General features: G+C 38.6%; 1 protein-coding gene across 4 annotated transcripts in view; it reads left to right on the forward strand.

Moving 5' to 3' along the window:
* Window positions 1–26678, forward strand: part of ADAMTS6 (ADAM metallopeptidase with thrombospondin type 1 motif 6) — a 232850-nt gene that overhangs the window by 101923 nt on the left and 104249 nt on the right. For all 4 annotated transcript variants that reach the window (XM_075182881.1, XM_075182890.1, XM_075182867.1 and 1 more), the window contains one exon: window positions 9089–9194. In XM_075182881.1, the coding sequence (XP_075038982.1) occupies window positions 9089–9194 (106 nt within the window). The remainder of the gene's footprint in view (window positions 1–9088; window positions 9195–26678) is intronic.

The raw sequence follows: 26678 nt of genomic DNA on the forward strand, positions 1-26678 counted from the left end.
CCCCAACCTTCATTCCTTCAAACGCTCACTCAAAAGTCACCTTTTCAAGCTCACCTATCCTACCACCTCCTGACCATCTTATCCTGTACCTCCTCTCCCAGCTAGTCATACTGTCTCTTACCACCCCTCCCTCTAGAATGTAAGCTCTCACGGGCAGGGTCCTCTCTACCTATTGTCCCATGCCTGTCAGTTGTCTGACTCCCTCGTACATCCTGTCATGTATTTTGCTGCACTCCGTGTGAGTCCCCACACCTTTACTTATAGTCATCTGTGCTACTTATGTGTATTACCTCATCCATTTGTTACTTGCTTCTGTATCCGCGCTACTGAACCTGTGGTGCCTTATAAATAAATAAATAATTGTTAGCATACAAGTTTAGAATCCTTCTTGTTATCCGTCAAATTCATATCTTCTATCTTTATCCAGTGTTCTAGAACTTGTTGTCTTATCTCTGTTGCTACTTGTTTGTATAGTTCTAATTTTCATATTTTTCTTGTCTGTCTTTCATCTTCCTATTACAGCATCTACACATGGCTGGAAAGTGCTGCGTAATATGCTAGCACTATACAAATAAACATAATAGTAATGCCTGATAACGTAGACCACAGAAGCACATGTTGTAGGCAGGAGAAACAAGTAGGGCAGAGAAATGATCAGCTTGAAATGGTGGATGCCATTAATATCTGTAACTTTCCTAATGAATATGAGAGGATTGCTAAAAATGCAAATAAATAACAGTGATATGAGAACATATAATTTAATAATATAAGTATGGCAGGGTGGCTATAATTAATTAATGCACTCATCATCTCCTGCATCGACTATTGCAATTCTCTCCTTACTGGTCAAAATCAGACTCGAGCCCCTACAATCTATTTTGCATGCAGCGGGTAGATTGATTTTCCTTGCAAACAGTTCTTCCTCTGCTGAGCCACTCTGTCAGTCTCTACATTGGTTGCCTGTTTTTCAACAAAACCTATATAAAATTCTTCTACTAACCTACAAGGCCATCAACAAAATTGCACCGACATACATCTCCTCACTTGTCTCGAAATATCTCCCTACTCGACACCTCCGTTCTGCGTCTCTCTTCCACTCTCGTCACATCCTCCCATTCCCGGTTACAGGACATTTTTTCGGACTGCACCCACTTTGTGGAATTCCCTCCCTTGCTCAATAAGACTTTCCTGTAGTCTTCAAACCTTCAAGCGTTCTCTGAAACGCTTATAATATTCCTCAACCAACATCTTAATCTCCCTAGGGTACCCTATTACCACCCTCTACACAGCTAACACCAGACAACAACCTTCTGACCAACATTGCTGTGTGACTGGTCACACAGCCCACTCAACACCATTTACCTTTGCATTCTATCTGCACCAATGTGTAATGTGATGTAGCACATGCCCTTGTGTTTCAAACTCCCATTGTCTCATAGATTGTAAGCTTGCGAGCAGGGCCCTCTTATCTCTCTGTCTGTATATATTACCCAGTATTGTTTTATTAATGTTTGTTCTCAATTGTAAAGCGCTATGGAATTTGCTGTCGCTATATAAATAAATGTTGATGATGATGATTTAGTATGGGTGTACAATTCCTTTTGACCTTTTCAATACTTATCTTGTGTTTGGAATAGTTGACGTAATAACCATTTGATGAAGAAAACCATTATTTGTTTTTAAAATGCATTGAATTTGCAAAGTCAAGTTAAAACTGTGAGACGCAGCTGTCCTGTTATAGTGATACAGTATGTTTGAATGGAAGGCCATTTGTGTCAAATTCACAGTTGCAGATTGCCTTGCAATGTTATTTTCAAGCGATCCAGAAAAATCTATGCTTAGTGCAGCTGATGTAAACACAGCCCCACTTACCTTCACTTGCCTCTAATTAGAAATGAAAAAGTACTCCGTTTACTCATTCTTCTTTGGTTTCAGCTATAGACATGGAGCAATTGCGTTTCATTGAGGTGGAGTGATTCTTTTTCAATTAGATTGTTAATTTATATAGTACTATAGAATTCATAAAGAGATGTGTTACAGCATACTTGCCAACTTTATTCCTCTGCTCCTTTACTCCTAATTTCGCTTTATTTTGGTCTGCCCCCTTGGCACGATGCAGAGTTTGCTTATAGAGCCACAGGGCCAAAATGATGAAACAAATTGCATCTTTGAGGCCCCCATCTCACCCACTTCACTAAGAAGTGTGCAGGATTCGGGAGAATGGTATGGTCTCCCAGGGGAACTACCCGAATTGGAGTGTAGGCAAAGTATGCTTTTCTGTGTTTTTGAATACAATTCTCTTACCGTACATTTTATGAATTTTATCTTTTATAAATAAAATTATTTTACAAGTCATTCTAATAATTTTTGAATGCCACATGAAGCAAAACAGTTAAGTGAACCTACTCCAGCTAAATTGTTAATCCAGGCCTAAATAAAAAAATATTCCAAGTTACAGATTTAAGGTGATACTTACCAATTCTGTTGAAGAAACTGGGACATGTGGAACATTATTGATTAAATCATAGTGCCTCTTCTATTTTTCATTTGAGGCACCAAAGTATACCACAACCAGTTTAACATGAGTGGAACCTTTCATTCAGCCGAGTGTTAACTCAATAGGCCAGCCATTGTAACATTATGACATTTCAGTCTGAAAACACCAGGAATATCTTTCGTTCATCTGCCAGCTTATAACAAATCGCAGGTTCCTTCAACAGGAAACGTAATACATGCCAATCAGATCATGCACTGACCTCTTTAGAGCTTATTCTGTGTTTAGAACAATCATGGCATTGGATTATTCTGTAGTGGCCCATTCAGTTTTTCTGTGATGAAGGAGTTCACTTCTCCTTTGGGTATGCTCTCTTCCAAGTGTGTATTTTTCCAAGAACTAAGACGCACTAAATGGTAATGTATGGTCTTTTCAGTTTTCTTCCCCTGTAAAATACAGTTGTCCCATTTATTGTATAAAATCAGCATGTAAATCCGTAAAATAGTACTTGTTTTTAAACTTTAGATCAACTAACCCGCATAAGTTTTTTATTTTTTATTCATATCCTTGAAGCTCAATAGAAACGGATTTTCTTACATAAAACAGGTAGAACTTTCCCCCCAGAGTAAATAGGGATAGTCATATCCAATGATGCTGTAACATCAAGCTTTATTTGTGTGTTACAGTACGTTATTTTTTACCTCTTTCTGTTTTCATTGGGAAGATGCCTTCTTTAAACGGCACTCATTGCCTACAGAGCTTAACATGCAGGCCTACAGGCATTCCTTGTGCCCCAATGATGCCCCTAGTTCACAGTGCATGGATAGGCTGTAATATGCTGCCTACAAAAAGGCTGCATCCATTGTGTATAGGTGATAAGTAAACTTTAAAACATGAAAGTGTATGTACATTATTTTTACAAGTTGGAATCTAGCTCAAAGCACAGTGGAGTTCCCATATTGATTCACTGCAGAGTTCCAGTCACACACTTTCATAACAGCAGAGAGGAGAGTTATTATAGCAGTACACACACTCCTTCATCTCACCCACACATTAGGACCTATGATGAGATCAAACAATACCCAATTGGATTCTCAAAGTAATGTAACTCATTTTAAATCACATTTGGAAGTCACTACACATGACCCTGACCAAATCACTGAGGAGTTCCAGAGATTCTACAGTAAACTTTATAACATTTCACCTAAAGGTAGTTCACCTCTTGGGTCGATGGAATCAATCTGGGACTTTCTATCCCAATGCCACATGCCTAGACTTCTACCTTGCGCACTAGAGGTGCTGGGAGCAGATTTCACCCCACGAGAGATTTCTAATATCATCAAAAATCTAAAACTGAATGAAGCTCCTGGCCCAGATGGCTTCAGAGCCATGTATTATAAAACATTTAATGCCCTACTTTCGCCTTATCTTATCGATATGATCAACAGTGTGCTAAATGGTGGGTCTCCATAGAAGCTCTTGAAGCTAGAATCATTGTTATTCCTAAAGAGAGCAAGGATACCTCACATTGCACCAATTATAGGCCCATTTCACTCTTGAACACAGACGTTAAAATATATGCGAATTCTCTTGCGGAGCATCTTCACAAAGTGTTACCTTATCTAATCCATAAAGATCAAGTTGACTTTATACCAGGCAGACAAGCATGTGACAACAGTAGGCGTGTTATTGATATTATGCTTTGTGTTAACATCTCCTATATCCCAGCCATTGTGCTCTCTTTGGATGCTAAGATTGCCTTTGACCACATTAATTGGCCTTTTATGTTAGAAACACTTAAAAAGTTTGGATTTGATGGTCATTTCTTACAATGGATCCAGGCCCTATATTCTGGCCCCCTAGCGAGGGTCTCGGTGTAAAGGAGTACTTTCCTCCTCTCTTTTGATTGTAAATGGCACCCGTCAGGGGTGTCCCCTATCACCATTGATTCTTGCTCTTGTGATTGAGCTCCTAGCGGCAAAAATATGTCTCTCCCGGGATATTAAGAGTCATGGTCGGGTATGGAGAATGTAAGCTCAACTTATTTGTGGATGATATCCTCCTCACGTTGACCTCGCCTCATAGCTCTATTCCAAATTTATTTAATGTTTCCGCTGCCTACGGCTTTCCCTCTCGGAGTATAAGATCAGCCTCTCCAAAACAGAGTCCCTTGCTCCATCTGCCATCTCTCACCCTGGATCTCCTTAAGAGTAACTTTAATTTCTCCATGGCAGAGCTCTAAATTAAAATACTTGGGGATCTACATAACTTCCAAGTATGATACTTTTAGTACTCAGTGAACTTCTCTCATGACATTACACAATCAAGCTGGATCTGCTCACATGGCAATAAATGATTAGTTTTTGGTTAGGCAGGATTGTTTCCCTTAAAATGAATATACCGCTCTATTAACTCTACCTGTTACAGACGTTTCCGGTGAAGGTACCTATATCTACTCTGTTACAATTACATCACTGGTTTTCCCAATTTGTCTGGCGCCTCAAACCCCCAATCCCTAGATTTGCTACTTTATGCAAAACTATGCATAATGGACGTAGATGTTTTCCAGATATTCACCTCTATTATAATGCTACCTATCTGAACTAGGCCGTAATGTGGTTCTCCAAAGGACTTGGCCGAGATGTATAGACTTGGAATCCTCCCTCTTTAAGGTGGCGTTCTTGGGCTCAGCACTGGGAATACTGGCATGTGATCGGCATAGAGCTTTGAGCTCTCACCCTGTCTCCTCCTTCACGTGTTAGATATGGGACTACTGTAAACTACACTTTGAAGCCACCACTGTACCTTCCCCATAGCGTCTCTCTGGGATAATCCTGCTTTTTCCCCAGGGCAAAGCCACCCTCGTTTTCTATCTTGGCACATGTTAGGCATCAGGTTAATCAGGGATGTACTAGAATCTGGTCACTGCATTCCATTGCCATCCCTACAGGAGAAGTTTGATTTCCCGTCTGTCAGCCCTTTCGCATACATTCAGGTAAAACACTATATTGAATCTCTTTTAAAACCTGCTGTTGACTCCACTGGAATCTCTCTGTGTTCAAGACCCTCTTCAAAGAGGTATTATTTCTAACCTTTATAACATTATCGTCACCTCCAGGCAGTCCAATACCCTATCTCATGAACTTCAGTGGGAGACTGATTTGGGCAAGCCACCAGATGAGGACACCTGGTCAACAATTAGGGAATGGGTCTTGAAGGCCTCTATCTACTCACTTATGAAAGAAAAAGCTTATAAAATTTATTTTCAGTGGTACCTGGTCCCATCTATGCTGAAAATGATATACAGAACCACATCTGACCTTTGTTGGTCAGTCTGTGGTGAATGGGGATCCTTTCTCCATATCTGGTGATCCTGCCCAATAATTGCTCTGTTTTGTTATGACGTGACTTCTTTAATCAGTGAGGTTACTCAGGTTCAGATCTCTAAATGCCCCTGGTCCTTTTTTCTGGGAAGAACTGGAAAAAATCCAGACCCCCCTCCCCCCCCACTCCAGACAACATCTCCTAAATAAAATTTGGTTCTTGTCTTTAATGGAAAAAAATCTCATCATATTTGAACAATAGAACCCATACATTTTCTGAAATCTGGTGTGATGGGTTCATATATAGTAGTCACTCCAGTTCACACAGTTCTAATGCTCATTCCTAGGATATTTCAACCCTCTTCTTATAACTTGTTCTGTTTGTTGTTCAATATAGATATTGGTCCCTTCATCATTGGTTCAATGGCCGCCGGGAGTATATTAGGTGTCAGTGCATCTTTCCCCCCCTCATTACTTCCTAGAAAATAAAACAAAGACCTCATACTCCCATCCTCCGATTAGAGGTATTGTATAGTTTCTTGCACATTTTGGACCAGTTGAATATATGTGTAGCAAACTCGTGCAAACTTTTTAAATTAGCACAGTCTGAGATAGAAGTGCTCAATGTTCCAATCACAGATCACAGGAACACTCAAAGCCATGCACTCAAGACTTCATTGCCAACAGGGCCAGATGGATTATTTATCTTTTTAGCTACATGTTGGAAGGGGGGACCTTCGACAATGCCACATCTGGTACCTCCATAGTGGTCATCCCCAAAGCAGGGAGAGATCTGTGTAGCTTTTGCTGCTACACATTCTTATTTAAATGTAGTCGTACAACTGTTTGTTGGCATAATTCCAGGCTGACAAGCACAACACTACTATAGATCTCGTACATCTGATAAACAGTACAAAATGTTCCTCATACTTTGAATTCTGCCTTCGCTCCCCACGTCCACTAACTTTCCCTTTTTCCCTCATTACCCACAACTTCGCCACCAATTTCAAAGGCAAAATCAACCCCATCCATCGGGATACTTCTGACTGTCTAGTTGCCCCCCACTGCTGCGCCACTCTGCAATTTGCTACACTGGCTCCCTATTACCTCCAGAATCCAATTCAAGTCACCTCCAAGACTTCTCTCTGCTGCTTCCTGCGTAGGATCTCTCTACCCCATCTTCAATCGTTCCAGCGCTCTCTCACATCCAGCTCTTCACTATAGCCTATCACAACCCCACCTAATACTACTACCGTAAGATTGTCTACCAGCCACAGTCCCATCTCCACTCTTTGAGTCCCACTCGCTCTTATTTTCTCAGCATGGCCATCTCCCTCTAGTTTGTAAATTCTCATGAGTAGAGCCCTTTCTACCCTTTGTCTCATGCCTGCACCTCTTTCGTTCACCTTGTGTGTATATTTTTATTTTGTATGATACCTTATTCTGACTCCTGCACTGCAGGCTTTTGTGGTACCTTACAAATCAACAATAATAATGATGATTTATATGCAGGGCTTTTCTGTACTTTTATATTGGAGGACATGCATATATTCAAAGCTGGGACTAATAAAGGGTTGTATATGGAAAGAACACAACAACAGTTGGAGAATATGGATTGAACTGGAGAAGTATCCATTACAAGTACATGTTTGAAGGGAAGTGAGAATGTATCAATCGACAGTCATTAACAGAGAAAACCGTAAAAAAATAGCTCAGGTGTGACTAGATTAAGTCAAAAGAACGCTATGAGAAGAAAATAAAGAGTGAAATGTAGCAGAAAGACCTGCCAAATCGTATTCATCTTATTAAAAATGTAAAATTCAAACAAGTTGCAATACAAAGAGAGTGTAGGATTTGAAACAAATGAGTTTATTTTTCGTAACTCATGTACACAAATGTTTATGTGTGAGTTGTTCTATGGCTTATCTGTGTACTTATATTTACTAGTTTGCTTTCTGTATTATTTATCACATGTACTTTATAAAGCATTATGATTTTATTAGCTATATATTGTTAACTGCTAATTTTAAAATATTTTTGAACCCAACAATGCATTTGTGGCTCATTTATTAACATATGTGCAAATGTACACTAATCCATTGTAGTCGATCAGTGCCCAATTTTGATTGATCTAGTACAGGTCTGGATAAGCTTTGGCTCTCCAGGTGTTGTGAAACTACAAGCCCCAGCATGCTTTGCCTGCTGGTAGCTGGTAATGTATGCTGGGACTTGTAGTTTCACAACACATGGTGAGCCACAGGTTGCCCAGGCCTGATGTAATGCCAAAAATGCAGGTGCCCTATTGTTTACTATAGCTTACTGCACATTTTCATACTTGTTAGTAAATGACTCTCATAAAGTTGACTTCCTTGGACCAAATTTAATAAATTTGGTGGTATGAACGGACAGGAAGGGGGACCAGATGATTTTACGTGTTATTTTGTATTGCTATTCATTGTTTGAGTCTGTGGAATGCTGTCCTCACTTGTTGTCATGTCATGCTGGTCGTACTGTATGATTTTATTTCACATACGTTCCTCCTTTGTGTTTAATTTACAAGGAAAATCTAAGAAAAACTTTTGTTATATAAGTGTGCTGCATGAGTTCTTGGGGTAGAATTTTCAAACTGTCTAAAAGCAAAAGTGCAGAGGTTGCCCATACCAAACAATCAAATTCTAGCTATCATTTATCTAGTACATTCTTGCAAACGATAGCCAGATTCTGACTGGTTGCTATGGGCAACACCTCCACTGTTCTTTTTTTTAGAAGATTTTGATAAAATTATCCATTTGTTTTATTGTATTTCTTCTTCTTTCCTTTTTCTACTATGAGCTTTTTTAGGCATATAAAAACTTGCTTATTTTTTTCTGAACACACTAAACTTAAACAGATCTCTTTAGAAAAATAATGTGGATACTTCTTTTTTTATTTTTTTTTATTTTTCTTTCTGCTGCCTCAAGAATGTTAAAGTAGAAATACTTTGTTGAATTCCCTCTCCTGGCTCAAGTTACTAGGTGGTCCCAAGTTACCAGAAGTAAAATTTATAAATCTAACCCCTAGTCTAGACATTTTCCAGCACTGACTGCAGTTCAAAAAATATTAATGTCTAGCCTGCAAAGTGAAATTCCCCCCAGTGATTTTGTAAATGGCTCGAAAGTTAACCTTTTGCCAACTGCTCCTTCTATATGTGGAGGTTATTAAAAAGAATCCAGGCATTTATAAGACTGAAACACCTTGGCCTGACCCTTTGTGTCTCCTTCTGTTTATTTAGGCTTGGCCTCAGTGGCTGGAATGTGTGAGCCGGAGCGGAGTTGCAGCATTAATGAAGACATTGGCTTGGGTTCTGCATTTACCATTGCACATGAGATTGGTCACAAGTGAGTTGGAAAAAAAAAAATCAAAATATGTTATTATGCAATCTGTTTTACATTGTTCCAGAGAATTACTTCCAATTCCAGCTTATTCATTGCTGTGCATTTCACTGTCAGCATCCTTAGTGTAGCTTTATTCAGTAACTTTGTACCACAGTTTTTCCTGGCCGTTGTGCTAATTGTGTATATAAGTCCCTCATTTTAACATTTCAGCTCCTTAAATGAGAGCATAATTAAATGCCTGTATTATTGACAATTTGCTGCAGCCATCCGGGAGATTCATTTTATACATACGCTCAGGAGTGTTTTTTGTATTTTCTCCAGGAATATTGATATGTCATGCAAGTACTCCTAATAATGTATTATTGCTTTATACATAGTAGTACACTTTTGCGGATACATAGATGTCGTATAATCTGGTTCACTGTGTATCAATAATCACAAAAGAAAGCCAAATTCAAATGGTTGATACATTTATGGTGAATATTTGAACCATACAGTTTTGGGAGATAGCAAAATGTATCCTAAAAAATGTATGTTGTAGACCCAAATTGAGAACAGTAGAGAAGGAATGAGGGACAGATTAGGATAAGTAGCCACCTTATTTGCGAAAGTAACTTGCATATTATTGCCACCTTTGTTTAGATTTGTTTTTTGTTGCTTTTTTAAAGTATACAATATATAATATTATATTTAGAGTTTGAAAAAAGTGAACTTGTATACTCAACTTGAAAAAAATAAACTTCACAAGCAGAATGCAAACTGGACACAGGCTCTGGTCAGATGTCTGGAGATTTGTGTTAATTTTTCCAACTGTTGTAAGGGAGTGCAGGTTAAAATAACGCTACCACCTACACAAGGTATAGGCGTATATTCAGTCTCTCAATACACTTGGAAACAGTGACCTCTTCAAAGCATTCCAAACATTGCATGCCTTGGAGATGTCACTAGTTAGTGATGTAATAGGCTATATACTGATATATATACAACTAAATGGCAGTCCCTATAGTAGGTGAAGGTGCACTTTAAATTAAGGGTATTAAGAGCCAAGTATAATATGGACCCGTCTTTAAGAGTGACTCCCATACACCTTAATTCGGAAACATATCATCATCATTCATTTGTTTATTTATATAGCGCCAACAGTTATGCAGCGCTGTACAGAGAATAATTGTCATTGACATCAGTCCATACCCCATTGGAGCTTACAGACTAAATTTCCTAATTTTGTCACCAGTCATTTAGCCTAGATGTATGTTTTTTGACTGTGGGAGGAAACCGGAGCACCCAGAGGAAACGCAGGCAAACACGGGCAGAACATATAAACTCCACACAGATAAGAGTTGGATTCCCTGGTCCAGAATCCAACTCATGACCCAACAACTGTGAAGCAGAAGTGCTAATCACTGTCATCCAATGTATCTTGTAAAGTTGTCAAAGTGTGTACATGTGGTGGAAAAAATCATTTTAAATAAAATTATGTGGGGCAGATTGGGCACATATAAGTCCAAACATTTCATTAATATACAGTTTACATGGGAATTGGGCAGACTAGTGTAGCTGATTGGTTATTTTCTTCCATAAAATTCCACATTTCTATGTCTGACTACTGTAAATCAGTGAGACTTCACACTTGTAATCCAGAGTGCTCTTTAAACTGAGGTGATTACATTTATGGCATCAATCATGAGTTTCCTAATTATTATTTTTGCTTCTTAAATGTAGTGTCTGGATTACAAATGTCTTTAGTATTTCCTCTACCTATCTGCCGCTGAACTGGCCCTACCTGTCTATGAATGGCAAACTGTTACTCACAATTTCCTGCCTTCATTTTTAATTATTAGTGACAAGCTGGTCCGTTTAATAAAATAATATTCCTTTTATTTGAATGTTGATACAGCTGCGGAGATTTGTTTTCCAGTCACAAGGCTCCATAACATCACCTGCCCCCCACAGAACACATGACACTTATGTGTCAAAGTCTAGGATGTGAAGACGTTGAGTTCTACATGCACCATTGTGCTTGTATTAAGGTGGCAATGTTGGAATTTCCTGTTCTGTGTCACAATCCATTGGAGATTTGTAATGTGACACCTCAGATGTGGAATTTGGTGCCCCCCCCTCCTTTTAAGGACAGTCACATTCACAAGCCTCTACATAATAACTTCCTGCACACAGTGGGGACATTTTGTGAGTCCATAGTCTTGAAAATGCAGCTTTATCAATTCACAAGGAACCTTGAGGCTGGAAATAAATAATGAATCAGCCAAACAAAGTAATAGTCATTTTTTTAAAGGGCTAGCCCAATTTTGGACACCCCATTGTTATGGCCACCAGTGCGGCATAAACTCATAGAACAGGTAGAAGAGGTCTTCACCTTTAGCAGCCGCCTTTCCCGTAGAGACTGGTTATGCTCACAGGTACTCAGATGCCCCCAGGTCTTATGCTCAGAGTAGTATGAGTTTTTATGCTTGCACGGTAGCGCACAGGTATAGGAGGTTGCACACGGAGTAGCGACAGGCCAGATGTCAGCGGACTGGGCAGGGCACCAGAGGAAATGTCAGGTATAGGCAGAAAGGTCAAGGTCACAGGCACAGGTTCGGGATCCAGGGACAGGCGTAAGATCAGGGTCACTAGCAGAGGTTCAGAATCCGGGTTCGGGCAATAGATCAGGGTCAGAAGCACAGGTTCAGAGTCCAGGATCAGGCAAGGGTCATACACGGGTAATCAATCTCAGGTTAAACACCAAACACAGCAACAAAGTAGCAGGCAGCAGTACTGGAACAGGACGCTATAACCGGCAGTGAGGCTCAGACCTCCCTGCCTTAAATAGTGCTAACAGCCAATCAGGGCAAAGCCCTGATAGTATTCCCAGGACCTGACTAATTAATAATAATAGTGGGGCCAATAGGATCTAGTGCGCCCAGCCGCACTAATGAATAAGCTACAGCATAATTAATCAGTCAAGGATGGCTGGATTAATACAGCCCTGCGCGCGAGCCCGGCTGTTTGACAGCTGGCCGGGCGCGTCCCGGTTGTTTCCCAGAGTGGGAACCGGAAGTGACGCCCGATCGTCATGGAGACGGCCGAGACGTCACGAGCAGGACAGGAAGGGTCACCGCCGCGACTGCTGACACCCATCTCATTAAGCCAACCCCTTCCTCTTAATTTGCTGTATAGTGAGGGGAGACCGCAATAAGGTGATGGTGTCCAAAGACAGCACTTTTATACTCCCATTAAGCACCATTTAGAGCAAAATTATTTTTCTAAATACAAAGCTTATATAGAAGTAGAAGTTACCCATATATAAACCAAATTGAAAAGGAATCTGCCCTCTCCCGTACATGAAACCCCACCCACTGCGGTTCAGGACAATATAACCTCTGTCAGCTCCTGCAGACACAAGTTCCTCTGGGGCTAGCAGCCTGGTGTTTGAATGTAGAAATAGACGTTGCCGACACAGATTGTCCGGTTAGTTTTGTCATCAACCTCTGTTGGCAGGTATGAACACGGGGTCATTATGGAACTATGAGCCATGGAGAATCATGGGACTGCTGGATCCCTATCCAATGGGATTCTGGGCATCAAGTGGGATTTTGTTTTAAGAGTATGTGCTGCTGTACTTAATTATATCTGAGTACATCCCAGCAAAATGTATTCGTCGCAATCTTCGCAAGCGCAGATAGCATAGTGGCGCGATAGCAGTCACAATCTAGACACAAACGCTCTCAGCTTACACATTGCACTCAGCTGTCATACATGATCCACTAACTTGTTACTGTTGTGTTTATCAGGAAATCTTTTCTACGCTCCAGTGTCTTTAGAGCGTAGTGTTGGTTTGCTTTCTTACTCCCATTCCACCCCCTGCAGCTTTCAGTTCATGACCTCATGTTTAAGAATTTATTTTACCCTGGAAAATGCTTCCTTTTCTGTATCTTATAGTGGAGGTGTCAGTCACATTCTCACTCTCCTCTCCCTCTACCAGAGCCTTTTGGAATTCCCATTATGCTTAAAGATACAATCTTAGTTTAAACACTCATTAAAGTCTAGTGAAAATGTTCCACCGTTTGTTAAGTTATACTGGAAATTACTAACGAATCCTTTTTTTATTAAATGTTCTTAATTCATTTTTACTTAAAAATAACTGTACAATAGAGGAGAGGTTAGTAGTTAGCTGATAATTTCTTTATTAGAATTGAAGTATCCTCAGTGCTGAGGTTGATGCCTATATTTATTGATTTCTAGTTATTCATTATGGCCACAATATCTGGGTTCAACCTATCGTCATCCAATATGTTTTTGTTTTATTACACAGTTAGAACCCATAACCACTGAACACCTCCTGATCTTTGCTTATATTATAGTCCATCTTTTGAGTTTGGTGGAATTAGTCCTTTATTGACAACAGGCTTTAAAGTCTATTGCCACATCAAATAAAAAATCACAAATATCTCAGTCATTATCTATTGCTAAAGGCCATCTAGGGGTGATCCATGCCTTGAGACAGATGGTTTCTATAAGCACCGTAATGCAAAATCTAAATAGTTGATTAAACTACTAAAACTATGCTGGCATCATCTTTAAAGTATTTGTTTTGAAAAACATAGGGACATCAAAGGTTCTACACAGAGATCTTTTTTTCTTTACATATTTGCATTTATCAGTGAGCGGTGATTCCCATTATGGTCGGGACTATGCATTTAAAGTGGTTGGCGACTTTTGGGCATCCCGTCTAGGTAGTTAGCTTCCCTCCATGTAGCCCTTTATGGAGATCCTCTCTAGCACACCACCGTAATCTGCACACTGCTTCTAGTCCAATGCGCTTGGGAGCCTAGAGAGAAAAGAGCAGTCGGACATGATACAATGATCCTGTCCTAGCTCTTCAAGCAGATCTCATCTCACTGATTAGAGGTATCAGTGATCAAGTCAGATGTTGAACTCAGAAGAACACTTACATGCTCACCCAGCTCATCTTTTATACAGTTCAGAAATAGTCTATTTTTAGAATCAGGATATACTCTATTTACACAAACATGAATTTACATGCATTTCAGAGCTAATAAAATTTACACTTATCTATGAAATTCTACAGAAACCAACTTTTCTACCTTGGTCTCAGAGATAACGATTTCCTATATCACAATATACAAAAAAATAAGTGCCTATGCAATTATATAAATATGCGCCCTGGGCTATTTCCCTTCATTAAATTGATACCAGAAGTCGTTTATAATTGATCCAGTCACATATACTGATTGTTTTGCAATGGCTTGTGTCCAGCATGTACGCATCCTCAATGCAGGAAATTTTAATTTCTCGCCCATATACTCTGTCAAAATCTCTGCTCCATTTTGTCAGCATAGCTGAACCATCGGTTCATTATAGATCACTAGAGGTTCCATATAGGACCTCCACCGCCTGTGGGCTGTGGTTACCTAACAAGTAGGTCTCTTTAAATATAAACTCTTCAGGGTATGGAACGCCAATTGTTCTTACACTATGCACATTTTCCCTTGTCTAAAACTTTTAATTTTCTACAGGTGCTACGTACACTGGTGGTGAATTAGTTGCGACACCAATTATTTTATATTGAGATACGCTAGACTGCAATGTGTTATTTGGCCTGGTCTTTATACTGCTGCAGAACATTAGATTGATTAATGAAACAGTTGAAACGTATGCCTGGGGAGTAAGAAAATTCCTGGGGGAAGAGCAGGCTGTGACATGTGAGTTTTTTTACACTCACATTAAAGGGTTTGTGATATTGTTCTTCTAAAACATCTGACACAATTGCAGCATCACCGTCAGAGCTGTACTGAAGGAAAGAGCACTAAAGGGCAGCAGACGTTGTGTTATAGTAAAAAGGTACATTTCGAAATGAGGCTACAGCGGTTTGTAGGGAACGTCTGACACTGAAAAGAGTACCACACAGGAAGCTGTCAAGGAATCACTAAATGGGATCAGATGGCAAAGTAAGACAGCACACAGGAATTAGAAAGTAGTTAGCTCAGAGTTGGGAGGTGTTAATGTTAGAGGGTCCAGTGGGTGTCCAGTGAAAACTGGAGCATGATGCAAACACAGTGGGTGTGATATTATTCTTGGCAGCTTAGAATATATCTATTATATAGGGGTGCAATGTCTATACGTTGTAAATGTCCCTCACATAGAATATTAGGCAAAGGAGGGCATAGGAAAAAGAAAACAAAAAAATTAATAATTTGCAGCGGTTTATATTAATTTACAGCCACATTTGTTGTGTACACTGGATTGTGCTGAATGACTTGTATATATGCAGCCACCAGTTCAATCTCTATGGTATATATATTACGTTTTGCAAAGTATTTGTTGCTGAATTATATATACAACTGTAACAGCTGAGCATCCGCTCTTATTTGAGGTTTTTTTTTATTATTTTGTATTTGTTTGTATGTTTATCTCTGTTTTACCTGGTAAGGTCTATATTAGTATGATTGTAAACAGATTAGGAATCTAATAAAATATTTCCTCTTTGTAGCCTCCAATTAGTGGTGTTTATGGATCCAAATCTTCTGTACATTTATGCCATATTGTGTGTAGAGCTTTTACACCAAGAGGCACATGATGATATTCACGATTAATGAGCACAGCCATTATGCTGTATGGTTTATTATGTATTGTAGCATGTAGGGTCTCCATACGCATCACTAAGGCTGCTATGTGGTCAACTAGATCTTTCAGTGTACTAGAAACTAGGGTCATCATTGAGACACAGTGTCTCTGATTAAATTGATGGCCTGCGTTATCATGGGCAGAAGGGGGGCATCTCTCAGCATTAGGTACACATCTATATTTATTAAGGGTTCCAGCAGAAATGTCTTACTGGTGGGAAGTTACTGGGGCATCGTCAGAGATTAGCTTACTAGACAAATTTTCACATAAATCTCAGAGTTTTCACTATTTCCATATGTTACAAACAGGTGTAAGGGGAACCTTGGCTGACGGCTGTAACTAGGGCTGTGCAATAGGGGCGATCGCCCAGGGAGCAACCCTAACCCTGGGCACAGCTTTTGAAGATTTTAGGTTCATTTAGTTAAAATTGAGGACTAGGGAGACGGTATTTTTCTTTCTCGCCCCAGGCGCTAAAATTTAAAGTTACGGCTTTGCCTTGGCTAATTGTAGATTTTTACCCACTGTTGGTAGGTACTTACAGATGGTCAAGGTTTAACTGATGCTTCGTTAAGACTTTACTAAAACTATTTTCCATTCCCACTCCCAAATATCAGCTGAATATTACGTCCCCAATCTGTCATAACTCTGTTTGATATATTAAAGAGACGAAGTGTTAAAAATATATATATATATATATATTGACAGTTACTAATATTATAGTATTTTGATGTAAAAACATCAATTCATATAGCTATAATCTGATTTTATATATATATATATATATATATATATATATTATATATATATATATATATATATATATATATATATATATATATATATATATATATATATATATAAAATCAGATTATAGCTATATGAATTGATGTTTTTACATCAAAATACTATAATATTAGTAACTGTCAATATATATATATATATATATATATATATATATATATATATTAATTATAGATGTTAAGTGTCAAAACAGTCGTTGGGCATTCTGTTCCATCTTCTATGGGCTAAAAAACAGGATTTTAAACATTTGTGTAACTTCTGAGCGTTGGCTCTTCAATCTTTTGGATACACAGGATATTTTACAAGATCATATGTCATGCAGTACACACATTGTGCCTTTATATGCAACACTGAGTGAAAGGAGGTGGAAGCAGCCACTTGCAGGACTCCATCCAGTTCAGCAGGTATATAGAAACAATTTAGAAAGCGCACAGAGGGCCTGATTCATGTTCGTACGCAACTTGTGTTTAAAAAAACGAGCACAAGACTTGAGCATATTTCTGAACGTATTCTAATACAAGTCAGTCTCAATATATTATTCCATTTGAATCTTGGTATAAATACACTCTGCCTAAATGTTACTTGCTGCTTGTAGACACAACAGAGTGCAGGATATGCACATGCATATGTACAGTATCAAGTCCCATCAGAACGTATGCAAAAAACAATTCTAAAACAAATAAACAACACTTAATACTATAATCATTAATACAAATATTTGTACTTTTTTTGAACATTAAATACAGAAATCAGAAGTTTTTAAAGTGTACTGTAGATGCAATTAATTTTATAGTCTATTATTATTGCATACACATGTTCTGTGCTATCTAGTGGCACACATAAGTGTACTTTTTAGACAAAGAATATACTGTGTCAGGCTGAGTACACACTACAGAAAATTTCTCTCGATGTGATATCGTTAACAATTTTGTCAGCAACTGAAAAAAAGTCCTCATCAATGTGCCGATTAATGTGTACACACTAAACGCGTTTTACAAGATTTACCTTCAGATCTGTGCTCTTCATCTGTCATAACCATCGGCTGAAAAGATCGTGACTCTGCACACTCCATAGAGATCTATGGAGACTATTGGCTCTCAGTGCATACATACTGCAGGATTGGAGCGACATCGTTGAAGGACTTTTTTAGTTTGGTTTAAAAATCAAATGAAACGATACGATGAGCTTTGGAATGATAATCGTTCATTGTTGGAGCGTGCACACTAATGTGATATTGGGGAGAAAGGTCATTTATCGTGTGATTGGCCCGATAATCTGCTGAAAACTCTGTAGTGTGTACCCATCCTTAGTCATCACTATAAGTCGGCACTTACACCTGCCTGCACCTGGTGCAAATCATACGGCTAAAATAACACGTACTTAAAAGCACCCGGGGATTTGGATCGGATGCATCTGCATTGAAACGCCTATGGCACTCCCTTACTGTACATTGCCTGCGTTCATCTACATCTGCAATCCCCCACTCCACCCTTAAAGTCTTAGGCAGTAGTAAGTGTCATTTGCGTACAGGCATGAATTGCATGCACTTGGGTTCATTTTAGAGCATGTGCAGAGCTATTTTACGCAACCTACGGCATGCAAAGGGACATACGGCCATACGTGGATCAGGCCCAGTATGTGAGTAACAAATATGCATTTTCTTTCTTGATACAGCAAACAATAATACAATCTTGTTCAATACATAAAAAAGAAATGTCCATACTCATGTGCACAAATGGTTAACGTGATATATTAAGTTTTGGCCAAATAACAAATATTAATTTTACTATGACAAATCCACATTTATATAATAGTATACAATTGACGCTCCAAACTATACAAAATATTTTATATTTTTGTAAGTGTGAATAACAGCATTTGAAGGCACTCACTGCAGGGAGGCTTGGGGGTATATTTACTAAAATGCGGGTGTGAAGAAGTGGAGATGTTGCCTATAGCAACCAATCAGACTAGCTGTGATTTTGTAGAATGTACTAAATAAATGACAGATAGAATCTGATTGGTTGCTATAGGCAACATCACTCGTTCAAACCTGCAGTTTAGTAAATATACCCCTTGGAGTATGTTCTGAAAGCCTCCCTACAGCATAGTGTACTATGTGTATAATGAGCGCCCCCATATCATTCCATTATATTGTACCAAGCAATGGACAGAAAGTGAACAATTGTTAGAAAGTTTGTGTGTACAAGTTAATTCACTCACATTATTATTATTTTTTTGGACTATTAGGGGGGTATTCAATTGTTAGCGAGATCCCCGGAAAACGAGCGCTCAAAAAATATTAGCGTTAATACGGTAATTACTCGCTGATGAAATTCAGCTAGTAAACTACCGTATTAACGGTATTTACGTGCATATTACCGTATTAATGGTAATATTTTTCGAGCGCTCGTTTTTCCGGGGATCTCGCTAACAATTGAATACCCCCCTTAGTGTTAACCTGTGTTTAGGAGGTCTAAAGAACGTGTTGTAAGCCCTTTATTTCAACAGCCGTGTGTATGAGCCCTAAGTCACATTACATTATCACATTTTAACTAAAAGATTGTAGCATTGTTGCTACATTTTGTCCTCAAGTTACAGATGTGTAGCATTCCTTTGTTGAAGGAGGATCCAGTCAGAGAAAGTTGTCTTTCACATCAGTAGTATATTTTATTGTAAGCCATCATTAGTGTACCTGCAAATTGCAGTCACAATGGCTATGTCTTACGCTCCAATAATATACAATACCCACATAAAAACATCCGATTATCACTGTACTTGTGCTACTTGTATCCTCAGCTTGTATTTTCACCTTACAAAGAGGCAGCCATTGATTTTCCTGCTTGTGCGAGTAATTACAACTTGCCTGTCTATCTACTTACGCGGTGAATTTGATTATTATGTCTCGTGTCTGTTTCTGTTATAAAAACATTCTAGTTCTGTAAATGTGAACAGAATACTTCTTTGGGGTTTCAGCCATTATGATTTATTGCCTAAGTAGGCTGAAATGTCATAAATGTGAAGCTTAGAAAAACAGTTTTTGTTTCTGTGATGTGGTTCAGTTTGTATTAAATGAGAATCGTCTCTTACCATTGCATGGAAAATACACTAAGCAAGGTAGAATTTTCAGGATGCTAAATTAATGCTTCATACACCCAATATTCTATTAATACACTATACACTAAAGTGTTCTATCTTGGGGAGATGGGTCAATATAGAACTCTGTGATTCTGGTCTTCCTGCTTCTCAATATTGAATCTATAGATACATTAATATTCTACCACAACAAGTTACCGGAGTATTTTGTTTTTGGTGGTACATTTTAAAAAATATTTGCCCTAGAAATATTTACCATTAACATTTTCATCATTCACTGTCAAGGTTTAGTCTTAAAGGGGAAGTCCACCTTCAGAGAATTCTATTGTTCAGGCTGACGTATTTGTTGTTGTACTTGGATATAGTAACAGTTGTTCTTTGTAGATAAAATTTATATCCAGTGCTCATCAAAGCTGACCTTATCTGTTCTTATATCAAGGGCTAAAGAATACAACATCTGCCGGACTACAGAGTTCACAGGAGATATACTTTTTCTTTAATAGGGTGCAAAGTTTCCAATTCAGGTGTTGCTTTTTGTAGGTTACCATTGGATTATCCATTTAGCCTGATAGAGACTAAGGCTAGGTACGCACTACAGGGTTTTCAGCCAACTATCAGGACAATCACACAATAAACGACCATTCGGCTCCATATCGCATTACTGTGTGCGCTGCAGCGACGAATGATTATCATTACAAAGCATTTCGTATTGTTTCATTTGATGATGTCGCTCCAATACTGCAGTGTGTACGCGTTACAACCAGCAGTGTCCATAGGTTTCTATAGAGTGTGCAGAGTCACAGTGTTGTCAGCCAATGGTTATGACAGATGAAGAGCACACATCTGAAGGTAAATGTGTATAGTGTGTACACTATAAAATCCGCATGCTGATCAGGGCTTTTTCTTTTTATTTATCGAAGGTAAAATCATTAAAGATATCGCATCAGGAGAAATTTTCTCTAGTGTGTACCCAGCCTAACTCTCTATGGGGTAGATTCATCAAACCTTCTAAAAAGGGAAAGTGAAGGTGTTGTTCTAATCAGATTCTAGTTATCATTTATCTAGTACATTCTAGAGAATAATAGCTAGAATCTGAGTGGTTGCTGTGGGCTACACTTCCGCTTTTCCTTTTTAGAAGGCTTAATAAATCTACCACTTTTTCCTGTTAATATTTGAGAAATTAAAACAAACATCATTAAAGTGAAAGTAAATAATTAGATTCACCCTGCAATGGAGGTGATTTACAATGACGTCCTCTGCATGGGGCGAAATCCGCCATGTTCCCAGCATGCACCTTAATTTTTGCGTGTAGCAGAGCTCATTGGCTTGTAGAACAAGTATGGATTGTTTGCTGATGGGAGGGTTGGGCGGAGTGAGAGATTTTTTGTGTGTTTTCTATTGTGCTAAAAAAAAACATTTTTAGCGTCAGATTTGCTGTGTGGAGCAATGCATAGACATTTCTACTGTGCAAAGTACTAATGATCTTCGTGTCTCATCGTTTACTGCTGATGGACCCCTTTTTGTCTCTCCATATTGCACTTTAACAGACAAAGTTGCTATTAGTCCCAATTATCCCACCCTCTCATTTTTAATTAAAGCCTTTAAAGAGGCTAAATGGAGCAGTAACCACCCAGCATATTAGGCCTGCATACTTGTGCAAAAGGAGGCACATGATGTCATAGAAACCCAACCTATTTGTATTTTTTACCTGTATTAAAGCTGTGTTGCATTTGTTTTTTATGATAGTTGCCCATTTTAATGTGTTTGCACAACGCAGATGAAAGCTATACAATCATCTCTAATACAACTGTTAAAATACAAGTAAAAATGGGGCCAGGTACATAATAACGACACAGCTAATGCCGACACTTACATTATCAACCTGTCTGCATAGCGTAAGTGTCGGCATTTAGCCTGCTGACATTTTCATGTCGGCAGGATAGGTGCCGACATTAGTTCTGTTGGAATTATGACCACCATCGGTAAAAATGCATATCTAAACGCATAGCAAACACATTTGACATCAATGGCACACCTCCAAATTTTTGCTGTTGAGCCTGTATACGACACATTTCTCCCCTGACAGCTCCCCAAAAAGGCGTTGATAATGTAAGGATGAATGCTGTATAGTTTTGAGAGAAACAGACACTTTTGGAGACTGACAGATAAAGGGAAAGTTGGAAAGACAATGATATATGGGTCCAAATGAAGTACAGATGGGAAGTATCCATATATATTAATGTCCTGATTTAGTGTGCAATATACACTGCAATAAATTAGAATATAATTTTTCTAGTATAGTTTAGAAAATGAAGCAATCGCCTGAATGGTTGCTATGCGTTACAGTACCGTTTTTACAACTGTCCCCTTAGAATGTTGCCACTTTGTTGTTTACTGTGTATCTTTTACATTGTCCCACATAGGTAACATACAGTATTTTATTTTGAATTATGTATTCTATGTTGAAGCATTATTCTTAACGGGAAAAAAAACACTCTTTGTACAATGCACATTGTGCTTTGCAAGTTGAAATTCTTTTGAGATGTCACTTGAGTGTTCTGGTGGAGGGAAAAGCCAGGAGAGAAAAAACACATGCATACACAAATTCGTCAGTGTTAATCTTAGAGTAAATTATTTTGGCTAAGATGAAATATTGCTTTAAAGACTTCTGATGCAATAAAATGCCTTCCAAATTCCTAAAGGACTGACACGTTCCTTAAGTGCAGTTCAGGCCTCTATGTTCTGGTCTTTAGCAGAATCTCAAATAACCTTGTTAGAATCTACCCTGGTATGTTCTCTAACTACATGAAGATATATTTTTTTTCAGTCTCTATTCCATTGAACAGTGTTACTAAAATAAATTACTGATATACTTTTGGTCTTTGGAGTTTAATTGAGTTAGAGTTTAGTAAACGCAGGGAGAATGGGGAACTTTTGGCCTGATGGACAAACGCGAGTAAATGATCTAGGCTTTTCTAGCAGTGCGCCGTAACTGGTACCAACTGTTGCCAAAACCATGTGGGCCTTGTCTGTGGAAGACCCCCTCCAAACCTCTTGTGTTTTTACAGTGCAGAACCCCCAAATCCCTGGTGGTGACTTGATGCATACCCCAGGACTCTGCAGACCACTTGCCCTTTTTGCGGTCCCATGCTGTCTCTTGGTGTTTTGGAGAGGAGGTTGTCATGTGCTCTTAGATGGCTCTCAGCACTCTGATTGGTGAACAGCATTGACCGTTAACTGATAAACAAGTCTGAACCGCCCGACACACTGATGGGTGAATGCCGGCGCAAGCCACCAACTAGAGTGCTGAGAAACATCTACTCATTATAATGGAAGACTTCATACCAGCAGACAGCTTCCAGCATTCTGATTGGTTAATAGCGTGGGATTCACCAATTAGTCTGTCAAAACCACCTGATACTCTAGTCAACAGTCAGCACTACACATCAATTAGAATGACTACCAAGGAGAGACCAGCCTGGGGGGAAATGCCACCTATACCAGCTTCTGGGTTGAAACAAGGTCAAAGGTGGGACATAACTAGGACGTGGAGATAAACCAAATAAAAGTTATTCTATATTTCATTGTGATTTGAGTGATTTATATTTTACTTTGATAAGTGTGTAATAGATCAAACGGTTGAAAGGATAATTGCGTGTTACTCCTTTTGGAATGCATTCTTTTTGTAAATCAAACTTATGACATCTTTACTGAATAAGTGAAGCCACTCTGGGACATTTATAGTCATCAAAGTGAAGTGAAACTGAAGTGTTAGTAATTAAAGTTGACCTCATTTACAATGTGAACTGGATGTCCTGCTCAGGATTTAGAAATATCCCATAACATGTTTGCTAGCGAACCATAATTCTTCATAGAATTTTGGTATCTGTGTGGAATGTGGTAAAGACACCTGTAATTGGTAAGTCCAAGGCTGCATTCGAAACATCACACAGACAGATACACATTCCCATCCATAGTCCACCATGACATGACAGTCTGGACACACGAGAGGATGTGGTATACCCAATGATAATTATATGTTTACTGCAGGAATCACTAATGTGGGCACACAGATATAATCTACATTGCGTCTGAAACATTTATGGTTGTCTGGGTTCTTGGTGCAGTAGAGTGACAGGATGTTATGACTCAAAGTATTCTGTTTTGTCTGGAAAAGTCAAATAATCAAGTTGTAAGTTTTAATCAGAACAAGTTTTCTCCAATGCCCGGCATCATAATTATTTTTTTTAAAGCTTCAAAGTAACTATGAAAACTTTTTTTCTTTCAATTAGGGAGATTAGACAGCATGGTTGATAAAAGTTATACTGAAATAAGTTGCTGCAATGTTAATAATAAACATAAAAAATATACAAACTTACTTTATATTTGTAGATAGTTCACATTTGATAACACTTGTTCGTATTATGAAATATATTTGTAGTCCGTAATAGGACAATGCAGTGCTGTGTTTTATGGGTTTTTAGGAAACACCGACAATTTTCCAAAACATCATTTCTATTTTGTCATAAAATGAGTAGGATATAATGCTTCATTCCACTTTATTATTTGCCTGCTCTCTTGTGAGCCACACTTTATCATAACACTGATTATATTAGGTATGTGCACTCTGATGCCTGCCCACTCTAACCTACATGGTACAGCAGCTTATTCTGAGCAGATCTAATTAGAGAAATCAAAAGAGTAAGGGTTTGCACAAACATATTAGTTTCCCCCGTTTTACATGTACAAAAAGTGCTTTTAAAACAGAGGAGAAATAGTTACGTCACTGTTATCATTGATCCTTATGGCAAACGCCCCTACGGGTTCACACTTTCACGCTCTTAAAATGCTTATTTTACCTGGCATTCCTGTGTGAAAGGCATTGAGCATTTACCATAGGCATTAGAAATACATTTGATTTTATTTTCTTAACCTTCTTCTCTTTCTCCGCTTTAAAAATTCTTGTTTCCTTTGTTTGCAAATGTAATTTCCTCACATATATCCCTTTTTAGACTGAGACTGGTAGTAATTTTTTTTTAATCTGATAAATGCATGCATTGCATAACTAACAGAGTAAAAACTGAGGCACGCCTTTGTACCAGCACTTCTGTTTTAAAGTGATTGTTAATATTCAGGCTGTGTGTATTTTTAAATGGGGTTTACTGTTCAATATGTGAACAAGAGAATATTGCTTATCTTAGATAGCTTTGTGCTACTGTTATTAAAAATGTTTCCAGTAAGTAATGTAATATTATGTGAATAGATTTCTCATTTGGGGTGTCCTGTTTCTTTCCACCAAGTATTAGAGCTGGGGGTGGGATCGGCTTTGCACTTTGCATGGATAACATTCTGTGGGTATATATTTAAGCAACTGCTGCTACTTATGAAAAGCTAAGTGATGCAGTTTAAAATTGTACATCTGGTCCAGACTGTGATTATAACTGTTGTACTTGAGTACAGTAGCCTCTCCCAACATTAAGATGCTGAGACACGGTAATGCCACTAGCTCCTAGTAAATGTATATTAGATAGGCTGCAGTCTCACGAGTGTTGGTTCACCCCACAATATAGCTACCTCCACTGGGGCTCATTCACACCTGAGGCACATTGTAAATCCCTCTTTGGAGGTGCAGCACGACTTGATTTGCACAAGTGGGCATAGATTTCCGCCAAAGCATATAGGCCTACAGAGCAAGGTGGCACCATTTTGGAGAGGAGGACGAGTTGAGTGTAGCGAGGGCAGGGAGTGAGGATGGGGATCCCAGTTTTGTGAAGCTGTGCAAAAATTTGCTTTCCAATGTAGAACTTTCCTTGGTTTGCTGTGTGGAGGGATGCACAGACATTTCCACTCTGCAAAAGGCCATTAGCTGGATTAGATCGGGTCCTATACTTTAATTGGGATGCCTTCCAGTTGCACGTTGACAGAGAAGCACATTTCTAGGTGCCCTTTGCTCAATGTTAAACAAACTTTCAAACACAGAAAAGTATAAGCGCAATAAAGCTGAGCGAAAATTTTATGAGAAAAACTGAAAGGTTTTAATTCAAACAACCTGCTCACTCTCCTTAGTGTCTCAGCACTGCCCTCTCCCTCTGGATGTACAGGACTCTCTCTACCTTCTGTCTGTTCTCTGTCAACCTTGTGTGTCCTTGTTTTGTTTCTATATATTTATTTTTTTGTATGATTTGTCCATCACTGCAGAGTTTTGTGACGCTTTATAAATAAACAATAATCACGATGATAGCAAGGGTGGATGGTAAGGTGAGGATAGGTGGCAGAAGTTTACACTTTTACACTGTGCACCACTGCACCTTGGTGGGCACAGGATGGGTACAAAGCGATAGCGTTCTGCTCAGAGCTTCAAGTGCTCTCCATAAATACCCTCACCTGTGTTTTGACGATGAGTGCACTTTAATTTTTACAGATAAATGATCTTTCGCAGCAAATAATGTTCTAAACTGATTTCTAAACTGATTAGATCACGTTGTCCTTAGTTAACTTTTATTCAATTTTATGTTGCTCCTCAGATAGACAGGATCAACTGAGAACGTTAAATTGTCTGTTATCTTCAAAGCAGCAGACACTGATGTAAACATGTGTAGTAATCACAGATGTATTTTAAAATATACATTAGCATGAGGGTTATCAGAAAAAAATGTGAAGTATTCAGGAAAACCATGCTAGAAGGAAAAGAAAACATTTAAACATTTTTTTAAAGCTGTTTAGGCATTTTATTGGCTATATTGCTTTTGCTTTGTCTATTTACAAGGTCGCTGTGTAATTATAGGGTGTATACATACTGTACTATATGTTATATTAGAAGAAACGGAATTTCATAACCATAGGATGGATGACACCAAAGGCCGAGTGCTTTTCTATAGGTCGTGGAATTTAGAAGTGATCAATAGATAACCATGACAATAGGATGTAATAAAGATTTTTTGGGGA

Source organism: Mixophyes fleayi, chromosome 1 (genome assembly GCF_038048845.1).
Source record: "Mixophyes fleayi isolate aMixFle1 chromosome 1, aMixFle1.hap1, whole genome shotgun sequence".
Classification (NCBI taxonomy): Eukaryota; Metazoa; Chordata; class Amphibia; order Anura; family Limnodynastidae; genus Mixophyes; species Mixophyes fleayi.